At 42.5% G+C, this 26429-nt stretch overlaps 1 protein-coding gene across 4 annotated transcripts in view; it reads left to right on the top strand.

Moving 5' to 3' along the window:
* ric1 (RIC1 homolog, RAB6A GEF complex partner 1) overlaps nt 1–24267 on the top strand; it is a 201169-nt gene extending 176902 nt beyond the window's left edge. For all 4 annotated transcript variants that reach the window (XM_068030703.1, XM_068030704.1, XM_068030705.1 and 1 more), the window contains 5 exons: nt 807–1096; nt 7938–8126; nt 14758–14935; nt 15552–15740; nt 19594–24267. In XM_068030703.1, coding sequence (XP_067886804.1) covers nt 807–1096; nt 7938–8126; nt 14758–14935; nt 15552–15740; nt 19594–19888 — 1141 coding nt within the window. In that variant the 3' untranslated portion in view covers nt 19889–24267. The remainder of the gene's footprint in view (nt 1–806; nt 1097–7937; nt 8127–14757; nt 14936–15551; nt 15741–19593) is intronic.
* Nucleotides 24268–26429: the final 2162 nt, after the last annotated feature.

Consider the following 26429-nt stretch of genomic DNA (forward strand, 5'->3'; position numbering starts at 1 on the left):
ATCAAATACAAATAAATGAAAGATTCATCAACATTATTGTGGAGTAGCACAAGACTAAATGCAGAAATTAATTGCAATAACAAATTGATACCCTCTGCTTCGTTCTATATGAATCAGAAATGTTGGAAGATTAGTATGGATGTTTTTTGAACCGCATTTCATAATGGAGTGAAGACTAAAGTTACCAAATATTTGCAGCAAAAATACTAAAGTCAAAAAACTTTTCAAAGTTCTTAGTGTTTCAGTATGTGAATTCCCTGTTCAAACCTATTCTGGCCATGCAGAAATTTGTGTTTACCTACCCAGTAGATTTTTTGTTTTAAATGTTGCTGTTGACGTACACAACACTGCATGTCAGAAGATTAATCAATTCTAGGAAGTGCTTTTACTACAAATTTTAATGGAAATCATTCTGAACCATGCTGTTTACTCTTCCTGCCCACCATGTGCTATTTATTCCCTGCTCCTAGGTCTCCACTTATGCTGTTCTGTAGGTGCACAAGAACAATGCAGGTTGACTCATTTCTTCTCCAATCTTTTCCTCCTTCACTTTCTCCCTCCCCAATGGTGAAACACCTGGATGACATTACCCTTGCAACCCACCAGCGATCGAGAACTTATTGTGGAGAATTGTAAATGTAAACACTCTTCCACCTACTTCATGTCAGAACACGTTAATAAACCCAGTGTACCACTAGCTATTCAGTAATGGAGGCTTTTAAAGGGTGCCAAGCACTTAATTTTAAAAAAAATTCTAAAGAACAAAGTTTTTGAATGAAGTATTACTTTGTGTCTTTTGTCTTTAGGTGGAGTAAAGACGTTGACGGTACTGAAAATATGTACATAGATGAGATGCTTTGGCGTCATGCGCGAAGACTCCTGGAGGAGATGAGGCTAAAAGATCTCAGCAGCTTTGCTGCACAGCTGGGTTTTGAGCTCATAGGCTGGCTCTGCAAAGAAAGGACTCGGGTGGCACGAGTCGAGGACTTTGTTAAGGCTTTAAAAAGACTCCATAAGGACTTCCTTTGGCCATTTCCTGTTATTCCTTCCAGCTGTATAGTAAATTCGCCATTCAAAAATGGCAAATACAAAACAGGTAATATAAATATTACTAATATGCATTTTTGCATTTAAAAAATATTTAGCGTTTCATATTTTATCAACTTCAAACAGCATCTCAAGATTGTGTTTTATTCAAGCACTGGAGTACTAGTAACTACTTTTAAAGTGTTAAGAGAAAAACATTCACACCCACCCAATGGAAATTTTCTACAGAATTGTTAGCCATGGCACTTATTTTTCTTCGTGATTTCTTATAACCCTGAGCTTATCGTAACTTTTAGAAAACCCTTTTATTTTCCTGTGCTTGTGCCCTCCACATTTGAAGGTGATGACTCTTGCTGGAATGAAGTACTGTGATCACTTACAACCCTCCAGCACCTCGACCAACTGGCCATTTCCCACCTATGCACCTAGCCAGTGAGCCTGCGTATGCTATGTGGGAGGATCAGTTTTTAATCCCCTCCATACTCTGCCCCCACGATCACACTTTTCAACAGAAGTGATTAGAGTTGAGAACCAGGGATCAAACTTGGGATCTCCTTGGTCTGTATTGCTGATTCTACAATAGGTTGCTGGTGCACTGAGCCATAAGGAAATGATTTTGTTTATTTTCAAGTGGAATATTCTAAAAGTAGAATTGAAGAGTAAATGGAAAATTAATGCTCTAAATTAAAATGTAAATTGGCTTTTTACTAATATCTCAAATGCTGTTGCAGTCCTAGAAAATGTAACAATGGCTTTGAGTTTGTGGACTGATAATGTACAATAACTTGTATTTAATGCGCCTTTAATGTGATTTAAAAAGTCCCAAGGGGCTTCACAGGCAAAATTGACACCAAACCGCATATGACCATTTGGGGCTGATGGCCAAAAGCTTGGTCAAAGAGGTAGGTTTTAAGGAGCGTCCTAAGGGGGAAAGATTTTTATTTTGTTCTTGGGATGCAAGCGTTGCTGGCAAGGCCAGCATTTATTGCCAATCCCTAATTGCCTGTGAGCAGGTGTTGGTGAGCCACCTTGAGCTGCTGCAGTCCATGTGATGTAGATACACCCACTGTGCTGTTAGGAAGGGTCCAGGATTTTGACCCAGCGACAGTGAGGGAACAGTGATATAGTTCCAAGTCAGGATAGTGTGAGACTTGGAGGAGAACTTGCAGGTATTGGTGTTCCCACGCATCTGCGGCCCTTGTTGTTCTAGAAGTTAAAAGTTGCAGGTTTGGAAGGTGCTGTCGAAGGAGCATTACTGAGTTTCTGTGGTGTACCTTGTATGTAGATTGCACTGTGTGCCGGTGGTGGTGGGAATGACTGTTTCAGGTGATAGATGGGGTGCCAATCAAATAAACTGCTTTACCTTGGATGGTGTTGAGTTTCCTGAGTGTTGTTGGAGCTGCACTCATCAAGGCAAGTGGAGAGCATTCCATCACATTTCTGACTTGTGTCGTGTAGATGGTGGACATGCTTTGGGGAGTCAGGAGGGGAGTTACTTGCTACGGAATTCCCAGCCTCTGGCCTCCTCTTGTAGCCACAATGTTTATATTGCTCATCAAGTTAAGCTTCTGGTCAATGGTGAATCCCAGGGCGGGGGATTCAGCCATAGTAATGCTGTTTATTGTCATGGGAAGATGGTTAGATTCTCTCTTGGAGATGGTCATTGTCTGGCACTTGTGTGGCACGAGTCTTACTTGCCACTTAGCCCGAGCATAACTATTATCCAGGTTTTGCTGCATGCGGCACAGACTGCTACAGTATCTGAGGAGTGGCAAACGGTGCTGAACATTGCATAATCACCAGTGAACATCTCCACTTCTGACCTTATGATGGAGGGAGATCGTTGATGAAGCAGGGAAGATGGCTGGGCTGAGGACACGACCCTGAGGAACTCCTGCAGTGATGTCCTGTGGCTGAGATGATTGACCCCCAACAACCACGACCATCTTCCTTTGTGCCAGGTATGAGTGCAGTTCATGGAGAGTTTTCCCTAATTCCCATTGACTTCAATTTTTCTAGGGTTTCTTGATGCCGCACCCAGTCAAATGCTGCCTTGAAGTCAAGGGAAGTCACTCTCGTCTCACTTCTGGAATTCAGCTCTTTTGTCTATGTTTGGTTTGATCAGTAGGTTGTGGGATCGCTTAACTCTGTCTGTAGCATGCATGTAGTCCTGTGTTGTAGCTTCACCAGATTACCACCTCACTTTTATGTATGTCTGTTGATGTTCCTGGTATGCTCTCCTACACTCCTCATTGAACCAAGATTGGTCCCCTGGCTTAATGGTAATAGAGTGAAAGGTATGCCAGGCCATGAGGTTGCTGATTGAGACTGAATACACAGTGGCGCAGTGGTTAGCACCGCAGCCTCACAGCTCCAGGGACCCGGGTTCGATTCCGGGTACTGCCTGTGTGGAGTTTGCAAGTTCTCCCTGTGTCTGCGTGGGTTTCCTCCGGGTGCTCCGGTTTCCTCCCACAAGCCAAAAGACTTGCAGGTTGATAGGTAAATTGGCCATTATAAATTGTCACTAGTATAGGTAGGTGGTAGGGAAATATAGGGACAGGTGGGGATGTTTGGTAGGAATATGGGATTAGTGTAGGATTAGTATAAATGGGTGGTTGATGTTCGGCACAGACTCGGTGGGTCGAAGGGCCTGTTTCAGTGCTGTATCTCTAATCTAATCTAATACAATTCTGCTGTTGCTGATGGCCTGCAGCGCTTCATGGATGCTCAGTTTTGAGGTGCTGGATCTATTCTGAGTCTATCCCATTAGCGTGGTGGTAGTGCCGCACAGCATGATGAAGGCTATCCTAAGTGTGAAGACAGGACTTCATCTCCACAAGAACCGTGTAGTGGTCACTCCAATAAGGTCATGAACAAATACATCTGCAACATAGAGATTGGTGTGGACAAGGTCAAGTACATTTTTCCCTCATTTTGGTTCTTGCCCACCTGTTGCAGGCTCGGTCTGGCAGATATGTCCTTAAGGACTCAGTCAATAGAGGTGCTACCAAGCCACTCTGCATGATGGACAATGAGGTCCCCCACCCAGAGTACATTTTGTGCACTTCCTACCTTCAGTGCTTCTTCCAAGCTGTGTTCAACATGGAGGTGCACTGATTCTGATGCTGAAGAAGGGCAGTGGGTGGTAACCAGCAGGAGGTTTCCTTGCACATGTTTGACCTGATACATTGAAACTTCATGGGGTCCAGAGTCAATGTTGAAGATTCCCAGGGCCATTCCTTCCTGACTCTGTATCGCTGTGCCACCACCTGGTCTCTCCTGCCGTTAGGGAAGGTGATAAATGAGTTTGGGGCATTGGTGGTAAGGTATGGTTCTGAGAATATGACTGTTAGACTGTTGCTTGACTATGCTGTAGGGACAACTCTCCCAATTTTGGCACAAGTCTGCAGATGTTCGTGAGAAGGCCTTTGCAGGGCTGACTGAGCAAGGTGTGCCTTTATAGTTTCCAGTGCCGAGGTCGATGCCAGGTGGTCCATCCAGTTTTATTCAACTTTTCTGCAGCAGTTTAATAGAACTAAGTGGCTTGCTAGGCCATTTCAGAGAACAGTTAAGAGACAGTCACACTGCTGTGGGTCTGGATCACATGTAGGTCAGACTGGGTAAGGACAGAAGTTTTTCTTCCTTGAAGGGCATTAGTGAACCAGTAATTTCCTGACCGTTATTAATGGGACTAGCATTTTCTTCCAGATTTATTAATTCATTGTATTTAAATTTGCCCAGCTGTCGTGATGGAATTTGAACTCATGTTGCTGGAGCATTAGTCCAGGCCTCTGCATTACTAGTCTGGTAACATTACCATTGTGCTACCATAGAGGTGAAGAGGTTTAGGGAGGGAATTCTGGAGCTTAGCCAGGGTTAGGGCAAGCAGGAAGTTGGCAGTATAATATATAAGGGTTTAGTAGTGCAGTGTTTATTCTACTGGACTACCGACCTAGCGTTCAAATCCCACCTGGTAATTTGTTGACTAGTACTAGGAAAAATGACCATGAATACTGCCAAATTTGCATTTAAAACCCAACTGTTTCACTGATGCCCTATCCAGTCTGACCTTCACACTATTTTAGTCTCAATACATGGTTGATCTTCTTCATGGTTGAAGTCCTTGAGGAATATAAAGAAAGTAGGAAGGAACTTAAGCAAGGAGTCAGAAGGGCTAAAAGGGGTCATGAAAAGTCATTGGCCAACAGGATTAAGGAGAATCCCAAGTCTTTTTATACGTATATAAAGAGCAAGAGGGTAGCCAGGGAAAAGGTTGGCCCACTCAAGGACAGAGGAGGGAATCTATGCGTGGAGCCAGAGGAAATGGGCGAGGTACTAAATGAGTACTTTGCATCAGTGTTCATGAAAGAGAAGGACTTGGTGGACGATGAGTCTAGGGAAGGGAGGGTAGATAGTCTGGGTCATGTCGATATCAAAAAGTAGGAGGTGTTGAGCGTCTTGAGAAACATTAAGGTGGATAAGTCCCCAGGGCCTGATGGGATCTACCCCAGAATACTGAGGGAGGCAATGGAGGAAATTTCTGGGGCCTTGACAGAAATCTTTGTATCCTCATTGGTTACAGGTGAGGTCCCAGAGGACTGGAGAATAGCCAATGTTGTTCCTTTGTTTAAGAAGGGTAGCAAGGGTAATCCAGGAAATTATAGGCCAGTGAGCCTTACGTCAGTGGTAGGGAAATTATTGGAGAGGATCCTTTGGGACAGGATTTACTCCCATTTGGAAACAAATGAACTTAATAGCGAGAGGCAGCATGGTTTTGTGAAGGGGAGGTCGTGTCTCACTAACTTGCTCGAGTTTTTGAGGAAGTGACAAAGATGATTGATGAAGGAAGGGCAGTGGATGTTGTCTACATGGACTTCAGTAAAGCCTTTGACAAGGTCCCTCATGGCGGACTGATACAAAAGGTGAAGTGACACGGGATCAGAGGTGAGCTGACAAGATGGATACAGAACTCAGTCATCGAAGACAGAGGGTAGCAGTGGAAGGGTGCTTTTCTGAATGGAGGGCTGTGACTAGTGGTGTTCCGCAGGGATCAGTGCTGGGACCTTTGCTGTTTGTAGTATATATAAATGATTTGGAGGAAAATGTATCTGGTCTGATTAGGAAGTTTGTGGACTACACAAAGGTTGGTGGAGTTGTGGAGAGTGATGAGGATTGTCAGAGGATACAGCAGGATATAGAATGGTTGGAGACTTGGGCGGAGAAATGGCAGATGGAGTTTAATCTGGACAAATGTGAGGTAATGCATTTTGGAAGATCTAGTACAGGTGGGAACTATACAGTAAATGGCAGAACCCTTAGGAGTATTGACAGGCAGAGAGATCTGGGTGTACAGGTCCACAGGTCACAAAATGGCAATGCAGGTGGATAAGGTAGTCAAGAAGGCATACGGCATGCTTGCCTTCATTGGTCGGGGCATAGTGTATAAAAATTGGCAAGTCTTGCTGCAGCTGTACAGAACCTTAGTTAGGCCACACTTGGAATATTGTGTGCAATTCTGGTCACCACACTACCAGAAGGACGTGGTGGCTTTCGAGAGGGTACAGAAGAGGTTTACCAGGATGTTGCCTGGTCTAGCGGGCATTAGCTATGAAGAGAGGTTGGGTAAACTCGGATTGTTTTCACTGGAACGACGGAGGTGGAGGGGTGACATTATAGAGGTTTACAAAGTTATGAGTGGCGTGGACAGAGTGGATAGTCAGAAGCTTTTTCCTGGGATGGAAGAGTCAGTTACTAGGGGACGTAGGTTTAAGGTGAGAGGAGGGGCAAAGTTTAGAGGGAATGTGCGAGGCAAGTTTTTTCCACAGAGGGTGGTGAGTGCCTGGAACTTGCTGCCGGGGGAGGTGGTGGAGGCAGGTACGATAGCGATGTTTAAGAGGCATCTTGACAAATACATGAATAGGATGAGAATAGAGGGATACGGTCCCCGGAAGTGCAGAAGGTTTTAGTTTAGGCAGGCATCAAGATCGGTGCAGACTTGGAGGGCCGACTGGCCTGTTCCTGTGCTGTACTGTTCTTTGTTCTTGTTTGTTCTATTGTCCGAGCAAACATTGGGGAAAGAGCAGAGCTCTAGGACTATTTTGGATAACTCTTTCAAAGAGCTGGCACGGGCGCATGATTCTGATTCTAAGTCACTTCGTTATTGCTCATCCCTGGTTGTCTGAATAATTGTCAGTGTCGCCCACACCCTGAGACAGCAAACCATCATTGTGGCCTGATTCTTTGTTTGATGTCTTGGAATGTTAGAAGTAAGTACTGCAAGTTTGCTTTTAGGTTTTTTTTTGTTCACTGGATTTAGGTGATGTTGGCAAGGCCACATTTGTCGCCCATTCTTGCTTTCCCTGTGAATTTGGTAATGGCCAGTGTTCGTGAACCACTGCACTTTGTGTTAATATTGCTGCCACAATGGTATTGGATAGGAAATTCCAGAATATTGACCCAGTGATAAGGGAATGGTGCTGTATGTCAAAGCAGGGTGGTGTGCTGTTTGGTGTTTCCATAACATTGATGCTGTTTTACCTTCCAAGTGGTAGAGGTTACATGACTGGGAAATACAAATCTATGCTTTCAAGATCTATTCCTATGATGAGTACCCCTGTGAACAAGTTGCATAAAGGCACAAGGAACACTTCATTTTTCCCCAATATTCTGTATTCTCTGAAAAGAGGCCAAATATAATAGCCATATAAAACAGCTATAGCATTCCTTGGGGAAAATGTGAAATGCCACAGTGTGGATGCCACTGAGTAATGAGCAATTGTGAATTGCATTGAAGTTGGCAGTCCTTAATTAGTATCAAAGATGATGTCGTGATGGACCTATTTTTAAAAAATTTTGATTGTTAATAACATTTTTGTTTTGTTTTTCTGCAGTTGGAGACCAGTTTCTTAAATCGCAGTCAACTGAGACTTTTGCAAACAGTGATTTGGAGAGTGGAGTCATAACTGCACGTGGTAGCCACATCTGCCTTAGCCTAACTACTGCACATACACAAATGGATTCTGGCTCATTGCAAGGACCTCAAACACAAGATGCAATTCTGTCACCTTTACTTTCTAAAGGTAGTTGTTTTGTTACTATTGTAAAAAAAAATGTTAGCTAAGTATTTATAAAAGTACACAAACACAGCCCTCATAATGTTTGAGTTAAGCCTGATGTCCATACTTAATATTGTCCTACTTACAATTTGCCAAGTCAGTTATTAAAAGCAGAACATAAATAATCTACAGCTAATCATAGTAGACTTGAATCATTGGAAAAAATAAAATCAGCATAGAGGACTTGTAATAACATTGGAGTCTAGTTAGGACCAATGGAACTAAAGTTACTTTGCTCTCCAGAGCTGGAAATGTGGCAAAGGTAACTATATGAATGGTGGAAATCTGGAATAAAAACAGAAAATGCTAGAAATGCTCAACAGTTTTAGCAGCATCACTGGAGAGAGAAACAGAGTTAACATTTCAGGTTGATGACCTTTCATCAGAATCTGAAATGTTAACCATGCATCTCTCTCCACAGATGCTGCCAGACCTGCTGAGCATTTCCATCATTTTCTGTTTTTATTTTACATTATACATAAGTCTATTGTACTTTTATCTGTAACCTGTACACTGTATAGGAGACCTGCATCACCTGTTGGGAAGTGTGCACATTGCAACTTACAAAAACACTGAGGACTCAGATGTGACATAAATGCAAGTTTGTTCTTTTTCTGTCCTCCGATGAAATAATAGCAAAGTGAATGTAGCTTTATTGCATTTACAGTGCTTCTGCCAAATGCTGCGCCTCAGTGAATTATTGGCATTTAACTAATATGTACTGCACACAGTGGTTTCAGGTTTCAGAGGGGGTGTTTTTGAGGTGTAAAGTCCTCTGTTTCCACTGTATCTTCATCTCTTCCTCATTTGCAGGCCTGACTTACTTCCAACTGACAGCCGGCTGCAGTCTACTTCCAGGCTGCTGATAGTAAAGCCCCCTCTGTTTTTTTTTATGTTTGCACCACCACCCCCACCCCAATCCTTTTCCTTCTCTCCTTAAGGACGCACCCCAGACCTACTGAATCACACCATTGGGCGGCGCAGTGGTTAGCACCGCAGCCTCACAGCTCCAGCGACCCGGGTTCAATTCTGCGTACTGCCTGTGTGGAGTTTGCAAGTTCTTCCTGTGTCTGCGTGGGTTTCCTCCCACAGCCAAAAGACTTGCAGGTTGATAGGTAAATTGGCCATTATAAATTGCCCCTAGTATAGGTAGGTGGTAGGGGAATATAGGGACAGGTGAGGATGTTGTAGGAATATGGGATTTGTGTAGGATTAGCATTAATGGGTGGTTAATGGTCGGCACAGACCCGGTGGGCCGAAGGGCCTGTTTCAGTGCTGTATCTCTAAATCTAAAAAATCTAAATTTCACTAGACCATCTAATGTGGCACAAATTCGGAACTGGGTGGAGTGGTATCTGAACCTGTGGCACCAAGTATTGGTACACTTTCCTTTCTCTTTCCCTCCCCGCACCCCCTACAACATGACTTAATCTGATATAACCTGAAACTGATGTATATTTTCTTTCATGATATACAGCATTGAACTGGCTGAGAGTGCATGGATCCCTACTATTGTAAACATACTGTTTCAAAATATTATCAGACACACTTTTGTTTAGAACTATTATGTGCTTCCATTGGTTATCTATTGCACAGCACATCTAGGTCAAGGAACCACACAGATTTTAAGATAAAAGATTAACATCCCCTTTGTTCCACTCAGTCATAGTACCTTTTATGGGTAGATGTCACTCGTTACATTCTTGGTGCACCAGTCACTAGTTTGAGAAAATATTTTTTGCATCTGATTTTTGCTTGCAACTCAGAAATTTTTCACCTCGAACATCAATTATCCGGATGCTGTCCTCACCAGCCTTCCCACCTCAACCCTTCAGCTTCAGTTTATATAGACCTCAGTGAACTGAGTTTTCTTGCATGCCATGTTTCACCTACAACTCAGCTCAGTCCCATTGTACTTTGTGCTGAGCAGGGTGATTCTCATTCAGTGCCCACTATTTTAATTAATACTCAAAACAAAAGATACAGATAATTAGAATTATTTGTAGCTTCTTTCTCTTTAAATGCAGTTCTGTTAGTGAGAGTCTTTCAAAATGTCCGGGGGAACCAAAAGATATACAGGCCAAATTGGCAATACCTTTTTAATGGCTTCAAGCTCCTCGGCATGATATAGGAGCCACCCTTGAAAGGCAGTGATGACAATTCTTCTCCATAATTGAAATGCTGTCCCGTAATGCCCAAGCAAAATCTATGAGAAAAGCTAACCGAGATTAGTAATTCTGGAAATTCTTTCTTCTGTTGTCTAGCTCAGTGGAGCTGCCGCCACTTGGTTCCATTCTCTTCGAATTCTAGCTAGAGTTCCCATCGCAGCCACTTTGGACAGGTGTCTGCTGAAATGAGCGGTTGGTCTCCCAGGCACTGTTGCTGGCAACTTGGGAGAACTGCCCTTTCACATGCGAGGCTTACATGTGTGCATTGCCCAGGCTGTCATGGTTGCCATGTTATAGAGTCATACAGCATAGAAACAGGCCCTTCAGCCCACCGACCATAATGCCTATCTATACTAATTCCACCTGCCTGCATAAATTCCATATCCCTCTATGTCTTGCTCATTCAAGTACCTGTCCAGTTGCCTCTTAAGTGTTGCTGCTGTTCTGCCTCCACCACCTCCTCTGGCAGCTCATTCCAGATACCCACTATTCTTTGTGTGAAAAATTTACCCCTTTGATCCCTTTTAAACCTCCTCCCTCTCACCTTAAATCTATGCCCTCTAGTTTTAATCACCCCTACCATGGGAAACAGACTCTGGCTATCTACCCTATCTGTGCCCCTCATAATTTTATATACCTCTATCATGTCCCCTCTCAGCCTCCTTCGCTCCAGGGAAAACAGACCCAGCCTATCCAATATCTCCTTTATAACTCAAGCCCTCCAAACCAGGCAACATCCTTGTGAATCTTTTCTGCACCCTCTCTAGCTTAATCACATCTTTCCTGTAGTGCGGCGACCAGAACTGCACACAGTACTCCAAATGTGGCCTAACCAACATTATGTACAACTGTAACATGACATCCCAACTCTTGTACTCAATGCCTCGGCTGATGAAGGCAAGCATGCCATACGCCTTCTTCACCACCCTGTCGACCTGTGTTGCCACTTTCAGGGAACTATGTACTTGCACCCCAAGATCTCTTTGCTCAACCGCACTCCCCAGGGCCCTGCCATTCACTGTATATGTCCTGCCCTGGTTTAACTTCCCAAAATGCATCACTTTGCACTTGTCTGCGTTAAATTCCATTCGCCAATCCTTTTCCCACTTTTCCAGTTGATCTATATCCTGTTGTAACTTTAGACAACATTCTTCACTGTCCACTATACCACCAATTTTGGTGTCATCTGCAAACTTATTAATCATGCCCCTACATTCACATCCCAGTCATTAATATATATGACAAACAACAGAGGGCCCAGCACCGATCCCTGCGGCACACCACTGGTCACCGGCCTCCAATCTGAAAAACAACCCTCCACTACCACCCTCTGCTTCCTATCACCAAGCCAATTTTGTATCCAATTGGCTAGCTCACCCTGGATCCCATGTGTTCGAACCTTCTGGACCAGCCTACCATGCGGGACCTCGTCAAAGGCCTTGCGAAAGTCCATGTAGACAATGTCCATCGCCCTGTCCTCGTCGATCCTCTTGGACACCTCCTCAAGAAACTCAAATCAAATTCGTGAGACATGATTTCCCACGCACAAAGCCATGCTGACTTTCCCTAATCAGACCTTGCCTTTCCAAATGCATATAAATCCTGTCTCTCAGAATCCCTTCCAATAACTTTCCCACCACTGATGTAAGGCTCACCGGCTTGTAGTTCCCTGGCTTATCCCTGCTGCCCTTCTTAAATAAAGGCACAACATTTGCTATCCTCCAGTCTTCTGGTACCTGACCCATGGCTAACAATGATACAAAAATCTCTGCCAGGGCCCCAGCAATCTCCTCCCTAGCTTCCCATAGCATCCTAGGATACACCTGGTCAGGCCCTGGGGATTTATCCACCTTAATGCGCTTCAAAACCTCCAACACCACCTCCTTTGTAATGTTGATATGCTCCAGGATATCGCTGTTCCCTCCCTTGAACTCACTAGCTTCCATGACCTTCTCCACAGTAAATACAGACGAGAAGTATTAATTTAAGACCTCGCCCATTTCCCATGGCTCCACACACAGATTACCACACTGATCCTTAAGGGGACCTACTCTCTCCCTCGCTACCCTTTTACTCTTAATATACTTATAGAATCTTTTAGTATTCTCCTTTATCTTATCTGTCTTATGTTGTCTGGTCCCTGCTGGTCTCCCCGCTATTCAGAAACGCACTGCTTCAGTGCCAGTTGAGTATAACTGCAGCGGGACCAACTAAAATTGCCTGGAAACTCTATCCTGAGAGAGCAACTGGGGAAGGAGAGGAGTGACGAGCAAGGGGCGAAGTGGGTGAGAGCAGGACAAAAGGGGTGCACGAGGAGTGAAGGGAGCAGAGAGAGCAGCACACAAATAAGGGTTGGAGATTTGTTTTGTCCTGTGCTGTGTACTGCTGTATAATGTGTTTTGCTCCAGGAGTCAGGCAGCTTTGCTGCTGCTTGAATACTGAGCCTCCTCTTCCTGAGGCTGGATTTCTACATATGGTGTGGGAGTCAGTAAATTAAATTAGGCTTGCTTTTGGTTTTATTAGTTTTACAATTTGCTGTGTATTAGAAAATGTCATGAAATTGTATGAAAACTTTAGTTCGAAGTTGCTTATATTGATGATTTTGTGGTATATACTTGGTGTTTCTCATAGCAGTCGACACTGTAGAAACATCATAGAAGTAGTTTTAATTTAAACATTACTTATCCTTAAATCTGTTCTTTTGTGTTCTTCGATCTATAACTTATGTTCATCTCACTTTAAAACGAAAGACCAAATACTTTACTCGAAGTTTGGTGATATTAAGGCACTTGACTGAGGTAAATGCAATAATGTTTGCAATCAATAGGCAAAATGTCACATGACCAAATATTGTACTTGAGCATCACCTGAACAGTGTCATGTGATTAAATGCGATGAGGTCAAATGTCACCTGATCAAATTTCCATGAATATATCAAACCAGAGTTGGCAACCCTAAACATAGCTAGAGAATCTCTAGCAATGGCTTCTCTTCCCATCCCCATGTCAGCTCGAGGCACCCAAGGGGCCATCACTGGCTTAACCCCAGGCCCCCATCCCCCCTCAACACATCTACATCCTCGCCTTGGCATCACGATCAGCTGCCATTGTGTCAGTTTCAACATGTTCTGATATCTGGCTCTACCTGTCTGCCATCTCGACTCCTGCTTTGCCTCGCTGATCTAACATTTGAGCCATAATTTGCTCCAGCTAACATTAGGTAGAAAGGGGTCATTGCCTTCGACCCTTGGCAACCTCCGCATTCTATTCATCCCTAAGCTGAGCTTCCAGGCTAATAATCCTCATCACAAAGACTGCCGACTTGCAGCTCTGCAACGTCACCCGCCTCTACCTCTAACTCAGTCTATCTGCCACTGAAACCTTCATGCATGCCGTTGTTGTGATTAAACATGATTGAACCTCCAGACTTGGTTATTGCAGTGCTCTTTTGGCTGACAATTCATCCTCTGTTCCTTATGTTTCTGTTCATTGAAAAATCTGCTACCTTCATCTTAAGCCACATTGCATCCTGTTCACCCATCACCTTTGCCCTTACTGAGCTATGTTGACTCCTGGTACCCCCAACACTGTCATACTTAACAGTGTCATCTTTGTGTTTAAGATTCTCCATTGCCTGGTCTCTTCCTATCTCTTTAACCCCCGGCGCTACACCTACTTTTTCTCTTCACCCGCCCATCAGCTAAACTCTCTGTTCCTCTGACACTGGCCTCTTGCATTTTGCCCCATCTCCCAGTGGTCATGCTTTAGCCTCTTCGGTGCCACACTCTCGAAATCCCTTCCCTTCCACCTCTTTGACCAAGTTTTTCGTCAGCCCTCCTCATCTCTCCTTTCTTGCTTTGGCACCTGTTTTTTCTTATATCCTTATGAATTACCTTGGTCACATTTTCTGACATTAAAGGCACTGTATAAGTACAGGTTTCTGCTGAAGAGGTGTATTTTATTGCTAGCTGCTAAGAACTGTCCATTTATTCTCCAAGAATAGCACCCACTACTCCTGTATTTTTTGGGAGGGCTAAGTTTCTGAAACTTGTTCATTTTAAAGAATCTTATGGTAAATTTAAATTTCGTTAGCTGTTTGGGGTAACCTCATAGTTCTACTTAATGGGAGGCTTATCTGTGGTGATCATGCAACCAAAAAAAAATCCTCTTACACGTATTCCCTATTCATACTCTTCCACATGTCAACTTTCCCATGATCTCGTCTGTGGTCTAGTTGAGAATAGATCTTCACATTGTGCTATATCTATGCAGTTAAGAGAGCAAGAGAGCTGAGTGTTTCTTTGCCATGCACAAGTTTTATTTGCTTTTTAATTGCATTCTGCAAGTGTAGGAACTTACCTTAAAAATTTCATGAAAGTCTTCAAACCTTCTTGCTGCTCAGTTAAATGCTAATATCCTTTTTTTAAGGTGATGAATGCAGTATTGGGTCAGCTACTGATCTCACAGAAACCAGTTCTATGGTGGATGGTGACTGGACGATGGTAGATGAAAGTTTTTCTACACTCAGTCTTACACAGTCTGAGCTAGAATATATATCGATGGAGCTGGCCAATAAAGGCCCTCGCAAGTCACAGGTTCAGTTAAGGTAAGTAACTTGCTCATTTTATTTTCTATATAAGCCCAAATCCATTGATTGCAAGAGCATTTCTACAATTCCATGTGGAAACAAGCACCTTCGATGCAAGCCTCTAATTGTTATGTCAGACCCAACAATCTCAATGAGTCAAGAAATTGAGCCTTTGAATTCCCCACATGCCAGGATGCTGATTTTCCTTTCTTTGGGGGTAAGGGAGAGCGTGACAATAAGGACTCTAGTATTTATCAGTGTACAAAATATTAAGGGTTCAGACATCACAGGCAGTTTTCTCACCTAAATAAAGAATGACTTGGTAGAGTTTTCGGAGTGGGTCCCAGCCTGCCTGACAGACAGTGAGTAGTACAAAGATTGAGGAGGACCTAAAGGGAAGAATAAAATTACATTCGATACCGTGGGAATAACTGCTATTTTAATATTCTTGAATTATAGATTTCTGTTTTGAAGAAAAGCTTGCATTTTCAGCTAAAATTTTAAATACTTATTTTGGAATAATGAAAAATGGGCTTAATTGAAGGTTGCTTGAAAGTGATACAGATCCCAAGGTTAGGTGTTTTGGAGGCTCACTTTCTGCAGTCACCTGACTAGCCTTTTCTATTCCTTTCAGGTATCTGATGCACATTTTTATGGAAGCTGGCTGTTGGGAGTGGTGTATAATTACAGCACTCATTCTCCGAGATTCTGCAGCGATAGGTCAGATAATCAGTTCAATCCAACACTCTGAGGTTCCCATGGATATTCTGCAGGGTATGAAAAACGGGATGCTAGTTGTGGATGGATGGGCTTCATCAGACTGGTAAGTGAGGTACTGTGAAGACAGCACCGCCAGTTCATAAGGTTTATAAAAGGATGCAATTGTTCCAAATGGTGTTTTTGCCTCTACCAGAGTTAAATTTTTGATTGTGTCAGATGCAACATGTTTGAATTGAACAGCTGTAAACTGCAGTAACCAGAGTAACCAAATAGGCCAAACTTTCCATGAGAAGTCTTCTTGTGCAGCGAGTTATCTGTGGTGCACTGCCTGACAGGATGGTGGAAGCAGGTTCAGTAATAACTTCCAAAAGGGGATTGGATAAATACTTCAAAGAGCAGTGTTTATAGAGCTATGGGGAAAGAACAGGGGAGTGAGACTAATTGACTAGCTCTGCCAAAGCACAGGAACAGTAGGCCGAATCATAAGCCATCTGTGCTTTATCATTCTGTATGATTCTATAAAACATGTACTTTAGTAATCGAAATATATCACCTGCTGTGTCCTCCAAATCAGTAACGAAAACAGCATTCATGAAATATAACTGTACAAATAACGGGCCTATTTACTTCCATCTGATTTAGTGAGCTTTATATTGAGAATATCAGAAAAATGCCCACTTCTTCAATTGTGCCAGGAATTTTATCAAAAATCCACATCTTAAAATTATCTGCAGATTTCCACTTGCTGTAGTTCAGAAAACCTCCCAGGATGGGTAGCATCAGTCATAGGATCTATAAGGTGTTCAGATTTCTGTCAGTTTGGAACCAAGCAAACGGCACACAATGTGTCGCAAATTCTTTGGTATCTTATTGACTCATTGCTTCTGTAGCTTTTTCTTAATTTTTTAAGTTTTTTTTGCAATGATACAGTTTTTGAGCCACTAAAGGTCATTTGGAAGTTAGAATAATAAGTGAGTCATTGTTTGCAGAGGGTGCTTGGGCTTGTGTAGGATATTCCTTGTACAGAAAAGCTTGAAAATCACTGGCAAACTCATAGTATACTAAATGCTTTATTCCTTTGAAGAGCTGTAGTAGCATTTTCTGCACTATCACATAATCATGGCTCGAAATAATCCTGACCAAACAAGTTGGCTTGCTATAGGAAGTACAGTGAAAACTGTTGAAGAGGAAAAACAGTGTAAGAAAAGTGATAAAGAAGCAAAGATGGAAAATCGAGACAAAAGTGAGGGAGAGAGCAAGAAAGAAACACACTATGGAAGGAAGCTAGAGAGAAGCACAAGTGAGGGATGAGGGAGAAAAAGAAATGAAGACAGGAGTAAAAAAATAGAAGTCTTCAGATGCTGAAAGTTTTTTTCTTATTGGTCAGACTGGCAGTTTGAAAGCATTTGAGAGCCACTCATCAATTGGCTTGAGTGATTACGTATGGGCAGTCCTTCATTGTCCCTATCGTTGATTGGTTGGTTGCACCTATGTTCCTCACCACATTAGAAAATAAGACCGAGATATGTAAAGGATACATATTGTAGCTTGGTCAGTTACCTGTAAATAAACTTGCATGGCATTGAACCATCTAGTAAATTCCTTTCTGGTTTGCTTTCTTGGGAAACCACTTAGTCCCCTTTGGTATCTGTATCATGTGATTTATTGAATTTGAATAATTTAAATATAACTTGTGGCATCATGTTGCTGTCAGTACAGTTTTACAATGTTAGATATTAATCATTGTCACATTAGAGCCCAGTCTATTTGTGTTAGCTGGTATTTATTCAAGGCATAACTTGCAAATGTCTCAGCACAAACCTTCTCGTACCAAGGAGTAAATAACAGCAGCTGAAGTGCTTGCCCCCACTGTTTTCCAAATTCATGATCTGTGCTTTCTGAGGGAAGAGACTTTGGGCCGGAGTGCAAACTCACATCATTCCGCTTCCAGTCTTTAAAGGTGAAAGTAAATCCCTTCACTATTGAAGGGAGGGTGAGGCAAGAGTGAAGTATATCCTATAAGATAGCTGCTTCAGGTGCTCCTTCATCCAGGGTGTTGGGGATCCACAGTGGAAACTCAGAACAAGGAAGAAACAAGTCAAGATAGCAAGGTTCCTAAGTCAAGAAGAACGCAGTCAATGAGGATGTCTTACTGCTGTGCGCGGATAGGCAGCTGTTGAGAGTTCAGTAATACTGAGACACCAGAAAGAGAGGGAAATTTATTTTCATCCCTTTCTCAGTAAACAATCATTATTAATCCTGGATATTGCTGGCAGTAAAATGAACTACTGTAAGTAAGCCATCTACAAAAGAGGATTTTTTAAAAACTCCTCACTAAGATGTTGGAGTAGAAATAACAGGCCAAGTATATTAGCATTGCCCAGGCAATGTGTGCCCAAACCAGGAGGCCAGCCTGAAATTAGGTCTCAATCTAATTCATGTCAACAAACTTGTCTGCCTCAACATGCAGCTCGCCCTTTTGCAGTAACTAATTTTAGGCAACTTGCCTCTCCAGCAGCCATTTCAGGTAGGTGTCTAGAGGTGTGGGGAGTAATGCAGCAGGTGTGGTATATGGGCAATCACTGTCTGAAGCGACTTGTCAGGAGTTCTGCCCGTCCTAACTCCATAGGAAGGTTTTTAAAAAACAATCATTTTTACCGTCCCACCTTAAGCAGCAGCTACTGAAGAACCCTGAGCAGGGCAGGTCCAGCTCCTGCCCGACTCATCGCATCCCAGTTTCACCAGAATTACATAGGAACCAGGGATGCCTGAAAAAAATGGCCCAGCCTAATTTCATGTCAGACATTTTTCAGGTGTCCTTGGAGAGCAGAATGTTGGTCCATGAAATTTGTGCCTGTAAAACTGATGCAACAAGATACAATTTCTGCCCCATTGACTCCTTGCTGGGATGTGATTTCATGGTCATCTATTATCCTCATCTAAGTCACCATTCCACAGCAATGACCGTATGCCCATTCAAAGCCTGCTTCTATCCTCACCCGATGTCCACCCTTGTACATTTTTCATCAGAGTCTGCTGTAAAGCAGCTTGGAGTTGGGGGCCCTGGCTGATTTCCCCCGAGGAATTAATGTTAATTCTAGCACTACACCATTGCCACCACTGAGATTTGAGTGAAGAACTTATCAGATCTGTATTGTTAAGCTCTGTATGTCATCAGGGAAGTTTCATTTTTCCCCCCAAAACTGGATTTCTCCTTTAAATGAAAATCTGATAGATAATTTAGTTTTTCTTCTAAAATCCTTTGATCACAACCTAGTGTAGATTAAGTGATGGGTATGCTCGTTTACCATACAGAATGCTCAATTCCAGTTCCACTTCACTTCCCTCTGCTCTTTGCTCCTGGTCTGAAGAGATGAAGAAGCTGATTCATACAAACTTGCCCCTTAGTTGCTGATCCTGGACTGCCAATGAATGCAGCTGCTGTTGTCATTCTCAAGCCATTTTACAAGAAAGCTTCATGGTCAGTGAGCAGCAGCATCTATGGGAAGGAAGCCAGGTTTAATGGGCATAAAGGAGGAGAATTGTGTATTTGCTTAATGGAGAAATGGGTCAAGTAAGCCTTGTTTAAGCATTGACGATTTATATGTCGGTGTTCTCAGTAAAATTTTGAGGTTAAACTTCCAGATGACCTCAGTGTAATTTATTAATTTTGTGATCTCATGTATATATAAAATGACATGCTAGCCTGATATCTTTGCTTCCAAGCTTTTGAAGATTGGTGCTTTTTAAATAGCTTCAAGGTTACTAGCAGTGTGAAACATAATCTCTGGAAATCTCTATTAATTTGTTTACATGTGTGTAATGAACAACTGAATAAATATTCCATAGGCTGGTAGAAGTTACTGCATTGAGAGCAGAATTCTACTGTTTCTCACAGTAAACTTTTCCTTTCTTTTCCACCCCCCCCCCCCCCCATGCTGATTTAATACTGCCAGCCCTGGATACAAGCCTTTTCTGAATCGCATAAAGCCCCAGCTGCAGAAATTGAACGAGGTCACAGAGGAGCAGATTCAGCCTGAAGCTTTTCAGCCATTGAGCCGTCTGAGCATATCAAAGGCAGCGGAGCCCCCCTGTCCTTGGGCAGAGGACAGTAGAAACACTGCAAGTCACATTAACATTAGCCAAAACGATTGTGCTGGGAGTATCAGCAGGCAGGAAGAAGATGGCCAAGGAGAAGAGGAAGAGGAGCAACTTGTAGATGAAGGGAGTTACGAGTGCTCTCTGTCATGAATGGTGGTTCTTCAGACAGCTGCAGTCCAAACTTTAAAATGACAAATGAATCACTGGTGCCTTGTGTCAGTGTTGTGCACATGTCTTACTACATACTGTAGGAGAATTGTCTCGCGTACAGAAACGAGCAAAACCAGTTTGACACAAAACACAGCCTTCACGATTCACATTAGCAAAATAAAAGTGCTATTTTGATTACTGAAGAAATTTCAGCTGATGTTTGCTAATGTGTTTAATAAGAGATCTCCAAACCTGCGACTGTATCTAAATACCAGTTTTATCCTCCTGTGGTCCCTGGCATAATGCAATGCACAAGCTGTAAGATTTTGTGAAAAATAAATGAATGATTTTGAGGATGATTTCATGGAAATAACAAAGCTTCTAAAAGCAGTTATATTTTATTGCTGCATTCATAGGTGCTTGACCCTATCACTAGTACCTTTGCGAGATGCTCCATTGTACTTTAGATGTGTTTGGATAATACCTCAGTTCTGGCATGAGTGAGGGAGCCTTGCAAAGATGCTGTCAGGGCAGAAGTAAGTGTCCCAAATTCTCAACACTTTTTGTCAGTCCAGAGAGCATTAAGGAACGATGCTGTGCAAAACTGCGCATGACCTAGGAGAAAGGGCAAGTTGCAGGTAACATGAGGGATTGAATGGCTTAGCAGTTGAAAGCACTGTGATGTTTTGACATCTGAATAGCTTAATTTTTAAGCAAGTGTGAATTGTGAGTCTAAATATAACTGCAAGTTCATTTGGCATGATTTTTCTGTGTCGATTGTGGCTTGGAAATTTCCCATGGCTGAGCCAGTGTAGAATACTGCAGTGATCCTAGAAAATACATTTACCACAAAATCTCCTTTGCATTTCTCTGGCATTCTGTTTAAATAATCTTGTTGCTGTAAGGATAACTAAGACTAATGATTTGTCACAGAAAACTTGCAAATTACAGACCAGTTATAAATAAAGTCACATGAAAACCATAGAATTTAGTTTAAAAGGACAGTGTTACACTCAATTAAGTACAAGTTGCTTTTACTTCTGCAAAAAAAGTTTTAAGTATTATGATAAATATATTTGAAAGTGAGATGAATGCTAATTTTCCATTGCACTTGTATCTGTTTCTCCTGTAGGCACTGAGCTCTGCCATAGCACAAGTCAAAGTGAGATGGGATATTTTTAGATATTCCCCATATAAAAAAGATATTTAATTTTCACTTTTATAATGGATGCATTACTATAGACTCCAGCTGCTGAGGTGCATGCTATTAGTGACTCTACACCCTCCACTCAAGTTGACAATCTCCACTGTTCTGATCTCATGCTGTTAATTGGGGGTTGCCTGCAGCTCCTTGATGGCATTTCATGGATGCAAGGTGTTCGTAATCCAGGGATTGGTGCTTACCATGATGGGGTTGCAAAGAAGCAAGTTGCTTTCTGAAACTGCATGTGTCCAACTTGCTAGTCCACCAGTGGTGTATGGTTTGCCTCCATACTGTATTCAGGAGGGTGAGTGCAATACACACAGATTTTATGGTGAGTTGAGCTCATCATACTATTGATGAGAAGCTCCTGGTAACTGCAATCCCTCTTGCAAGGGTTCAACCTTACACTAGTCCGTAGCCCAGTTAATTATCCTCCTGGAATTGGGAGGAAGGGAGTGGAAGAGAAATGAGTAGAGTCTCTTTAGGGTTGACATGATTACAAGATGATATCCCTAGTGATAGTAGTTCATAACTGTTGAAGAAAATCCAGATTGTGCCCAATTGTTGAACAAATTCTCCGGACTCGGATGTTGAGAATCAAACACTTTATTGCATGATATCATGGGGGATCACACCTTACCTAAAGGTGCTACTCCCAAGAGCTACAGATCGCCATGGATTTATATAGTATAACAGAGGCAGAGCTAACAGTTTCACAATTAGATAAGCACCCACAAGACTGCCTACGTAACGGTGCACCATGCAGGGTCCGAGGTCAGCGAAACATCAGTTTCAACAATAACAAGCTAGTTCCTTAATTCAATGCCCACTCCAGACACCATATCTGGCCGTAACGTCTGATTGTGGTTAGCTGCTCTGTCTACATTTTATGACCGTTGGTTGTGGTTAGATTAACTACAAGCTGTCTCCTGCTTTTCTGCTTCTACAAAGTTAAGTAATAATTAGCAAAGCTAAGAAAATTTCTCCAACAATAACCAAGTGTGCCCTCTGTGCCAGACTCAATAATCCAATACCTTAGCTAGATGGGTCTCAGTACTCCAATGGAATATTGAAGACTGACCTGGCTAACCAATGGAATTGAGGGCTGGGCATTTTTCCCACTTGACTCCAGAAAAGTCAATGGTCTTATAATCCTGGTTGGAAAAGCAGCAAGATACTTATCAATAATCCTTGCTTAGGCTGTGCAGTTTGGACCAGCAGTACTCCTGTGCTCATTTAAGGATCCCTAAACTTTGGCTGTTCCTAAGTTCTCTGGACTTGGGTAAGTGGGATGTGTCTCAACGTGGTGAAAATGTACACTCCATATTAGGCAACCAGAAACTTATATTGATTTGTCAGTGGTTTGGAGACTCTTCAACATGCTGTATTTCCAAGTACCTCCATCTGGCAAAGAAAAAAATCAAATCAAAACAAAATCTATTGTACAATAGGTAATAGTTTCCTGAACAGACCCTCCTTGGGTCTGTGGCCAGTCGGCTGCTGGTAGCGGGCATTTCTACAAATCATGCTACTTGGCACAATCGCTCATTAACTTGGTTCCTCAATCATCAGATATTTCACTGTGACAAATCACTAGTCTTCAGAAAAACCGGTCACTGGTTATGTAGCATAAGACATGTGTACAACTTGTGTACGAGACTCTGTGTTCAACTTAATTTTGAAACCTGTTGTGTTGGTGCTTTAAGAATTGATCTTTTGTTCTCAAGTATTTTGTATAAACCTTTTTCTAAAAGAGAAAAGTACATTTCAGATTCAGTTTAATGTAAAATCACTAACCAAACTGCTCTTGCAGAAGCTGTGTATATTGTACAGTGTTAAGCGCAACTATTTATGCATGTGTGCTGCACGAGCTTACAGTTGTTATCAGACATTAGAAACTGTGATGCCGTTTGAATCTGAACTTGGTACCCTGTTGTAAGATCTTTGTGTGATTTACATTGTAAAATAAATACCATTGCTTTGTAGAGGGAGGGGCTGGCAAAGATCCTTTTTATGAAAATTATGCATAATTAGTAAGGCTATTTTAACAGGTTTGAGTATAGAAATGCTTTTATTTATTGCTTTCCCAAAAAACTCAAGCTTTTGTTCTAGATGCAAAAAGTATTTTTATGTAAATATAATAAAGCTATGTAATCATGTGTTTATACTTGCTAGTTGGATCTGGCAAGGTGTACAATAAATATGTGAACGGTAAGCAACATTCTTTTTAATAGCTTTTAATAAAAGCTGTCATAACTAAAGCTTGATTTAAGATATTGATCTATTTTCAAGGAACAAACCGCACACTGATTAATTTCCTACTCTGAGCTGTTGGACAGTAACCTGTTTGAACAGAGTGTTGCAGTGTATGATCTTATGTAGTGGTACCACCTTCGTAGCTGTTTCCTTGCATCTTAATACAGATAAAATAAAAGTACCTGAAGCAGTATTAAAAGTCTAAGAAGCATATATTTGTTACAGTGCAATTTGAACAAAAAATGCAAAATGTTGCTTATTTTATACAACAAAATTAAGTAGTCTATTTTTATAGCTAAACTGAATTTAATTGAATTTTGATGTGGACCAAATTAGTAACCTAGCCCTAAACAGTAACTAGTATACTAATTGTACTGTATTGAACACAAGCTTCTGTGGACCTGTAGAGTAATGATGGGTAGAAACAGAATTATTTAAAAGAGTAATATCTCCTTTAAAAGGGATTTTTTAATACTTTATTTTGTTTAATGTGATTCCAGTGATTAGAGGAATGCGAAAAAGAGTTGAGACTGGATTCATGTACCGTACAGTAAGACTGACTGCCTGTTGCAATATGGATACTAAACAGTGTGCATTGATTAGTTCATGAGCCCTAGAATTGGCTGGGCTAAACTGAGGCTAGATTCTAAGTAAATTTTAAAGTGTGTTGGGCATCATAAGTACACACTACAAGGTTAATTATACTTGAACTATCTTGTCTGTTTACTGAGCAGTTATGTTTTATGCACAGTAATATCTTCATATTGTGTTATGTATAAAATTGCTTACATTTGAAAGTAATTTTTGTAATTTTTTTCCACTAGTGTACTCCATATTCAGTAAAAATATTACAACATTTTCTAACATGATGAAATAACTTCTTAAACACCACAAATCTAATTGGGAACAATCCAAGAGCTTTTAATTTAGACAGTAGTACCAGTGTTAAATTTTGACCATAGTCCGAAATATTACAAATGTGATCTAAAGTCATTTTCATAAATGAAATAAACATATAAAAATCCAACGATAAGACATCTTCTTCCTGTAAAGTTTTAATTTTCTTGACAACTGTTAAGTACATAGACAAGATGGTTAACAATGGCACAGTTTGCAATTGAGCATGTTCTGTGTTTCAACGCAACCTCATCAATGACTTGGCAACATGGGCATGAACCTAAGATTATTTCTGCAAGAATCATTGATGAAGTTCAGCGCACAGTGCTACTTTGTGGTAGTTCGTGTCTGTACTACTATCAGAAATTATTTGCTATTCTTGTTCCCTGTCACATGTACAAATTTACAGCAATAAACAATTTTGATATGTAAGTGTCCTTGTATTAAGGCCGTTCCTAAAGAGGGATGTTTATTTCATCTCTGGATTGGTTCCTGGCGTTATGTGTGTGTGTCTCTCTCTCCTCACCCTCGCTCTCTCCTCACCCTCGCTCTCTCCTCACCCTCGCTCTCCACTCCCCCCCTCTCTCCTCCCCCCCCCTCTCTCCCCCTCCCCCTCTCTCCTCCCCCTCTCTCCTCCCCCTCTCTCCTCCCCCTCTCTCCTCCCCCCCCCCAACCCCCCCCTCTCCTCCCCCCCCCAACCCCCCCCTCTCCTCCCCCCCCAACCCCCCCCTCTCCTCCCCCCCCCAACCCCCCCCCTCCCTCCCCCCCCCAACCCCCCCCCCCCTCCTCCCCCCAAACCCCCCCCCAACCCCCCCCCCCAACCCAACCCCCCCTCGTGGGGGGTGAAGAGAGAGAGGGGAGGAGAGGGGGGGTTGGGAGGAGGGGTGGGGGGGGGAGAAAGAGAGAGAGGGGAGGTGTGAAAGAGAGAGAGGGGAGGGGGGGGAAAGAGAGAGAGAGAGAGGGGAGGGGGGGGAAGAGAGAGAGGGAGGGGTGGGGAGGGGAAAGAGAGAGAGGGGAGGGGTGGGGAGGTGAAAGAGAGAGAGGGGTGGGGAGAAAGAGAGAGAGGGGAGGGGTGGGGTGGGGAGAAAGAGAGAGAGGAGAGGGGAGGGGTGGGGGGGGAGAAAGAGGAGAGGGGAGGGGTGGGGGGGAGAAAGAGGAGAGGGGAGGGGTGGGGGGGGAAGAGAGAGAGGGAGAGAGAGAGGGTTGGGGGAGAGAGGGAGAGTGGGGGAAAGGGGTGGGGGGGGAGGGGGTTGGGGGGGGTGGAGAGAGGGAGAGCCGGGTTGGGGGGGGCGCAGAGAGGGAGAGGTTGGGGGAGGGAGAGAGCGGGAGAGGCCTTAAAATATTGAATGACCCTCCACCTCCACTTAACCCGTTTTAAGGAAATATCATGAGCAAAGGAGTCATCTAAGTATTGTGGATGATTGGCTCGTCTGTGACGAAAGATTGGTCTTCCCAAGAGCTTTAAGATTGGATATTTTTTCGTTTAGAGATGCAGCACTGAAACAGGCCCTTCGGCCCACCGAGTCTGTGCCGACCATCAACCACCCATTTATACCGATGCTGCACTAATCCCATATTCCTACTACTGGATGATGGAGGGTTGCTGCAACTTCTGTAGTGCGCAAATTCGAAAGTTATGGTGGGCCAACCAACAGGATTTGCCACTTCAAACGGTAAGTATGAAACCAGCGTGAATTTAGGCTAATTGCTTACAAATTATGAATTCATTACACTTAAAAAAAAAAAATTTAGACCCGGACTTCCAGGTGTCAGGGTCCTCCTCTCAATTTGTGAATATTTAATGAGAAGTCCCACGCCAGAAAAGGCCTCTTAAAGTTAAAATGGATTTTGTTTTTTTAACATAAAACCTTTTAAAAGCCTGATAAATCTTGTTAAAAAGGAAAATCTGACTTTTTAGCATGATTTTTCAGACATTTTTTTCACTTTTTAAAATGATTTATCTGATCAAAATAATTGTATTGTTAAAAATGTTTGTTTTTAATTTTGTAAAATTAATCATGTCTATTAAATCTGAGTTTCCAACGCCTTTTTACTGCAGCAGCTTGCTTTCTACAGTTTTTGTGGTGGTGACTGTAAGCCGTGCCCACAACTGTGTGTCATTTTCACTCACTGCAAATCACGCTGGGAAGGAATCCTCCCTCAAGGCAACTGAAATTCTCACTA

This window comes from Heterodontus francisci, chromosome 4 (genome assembly GCF_036365525.1).
Source record: "Heterodontus francisci isolate sHetFra1 chromosome 4, sHetFra1.hap1, whole genome shotgun sequence".
In the NCBI taxonomy this organism is placed as follows: Eukaryota; Metazoa; Chordata; class Chondrichthyes; order Heterodontiformes; family Heterodontidae; genus Heterodontus; species Heterodontus francisci.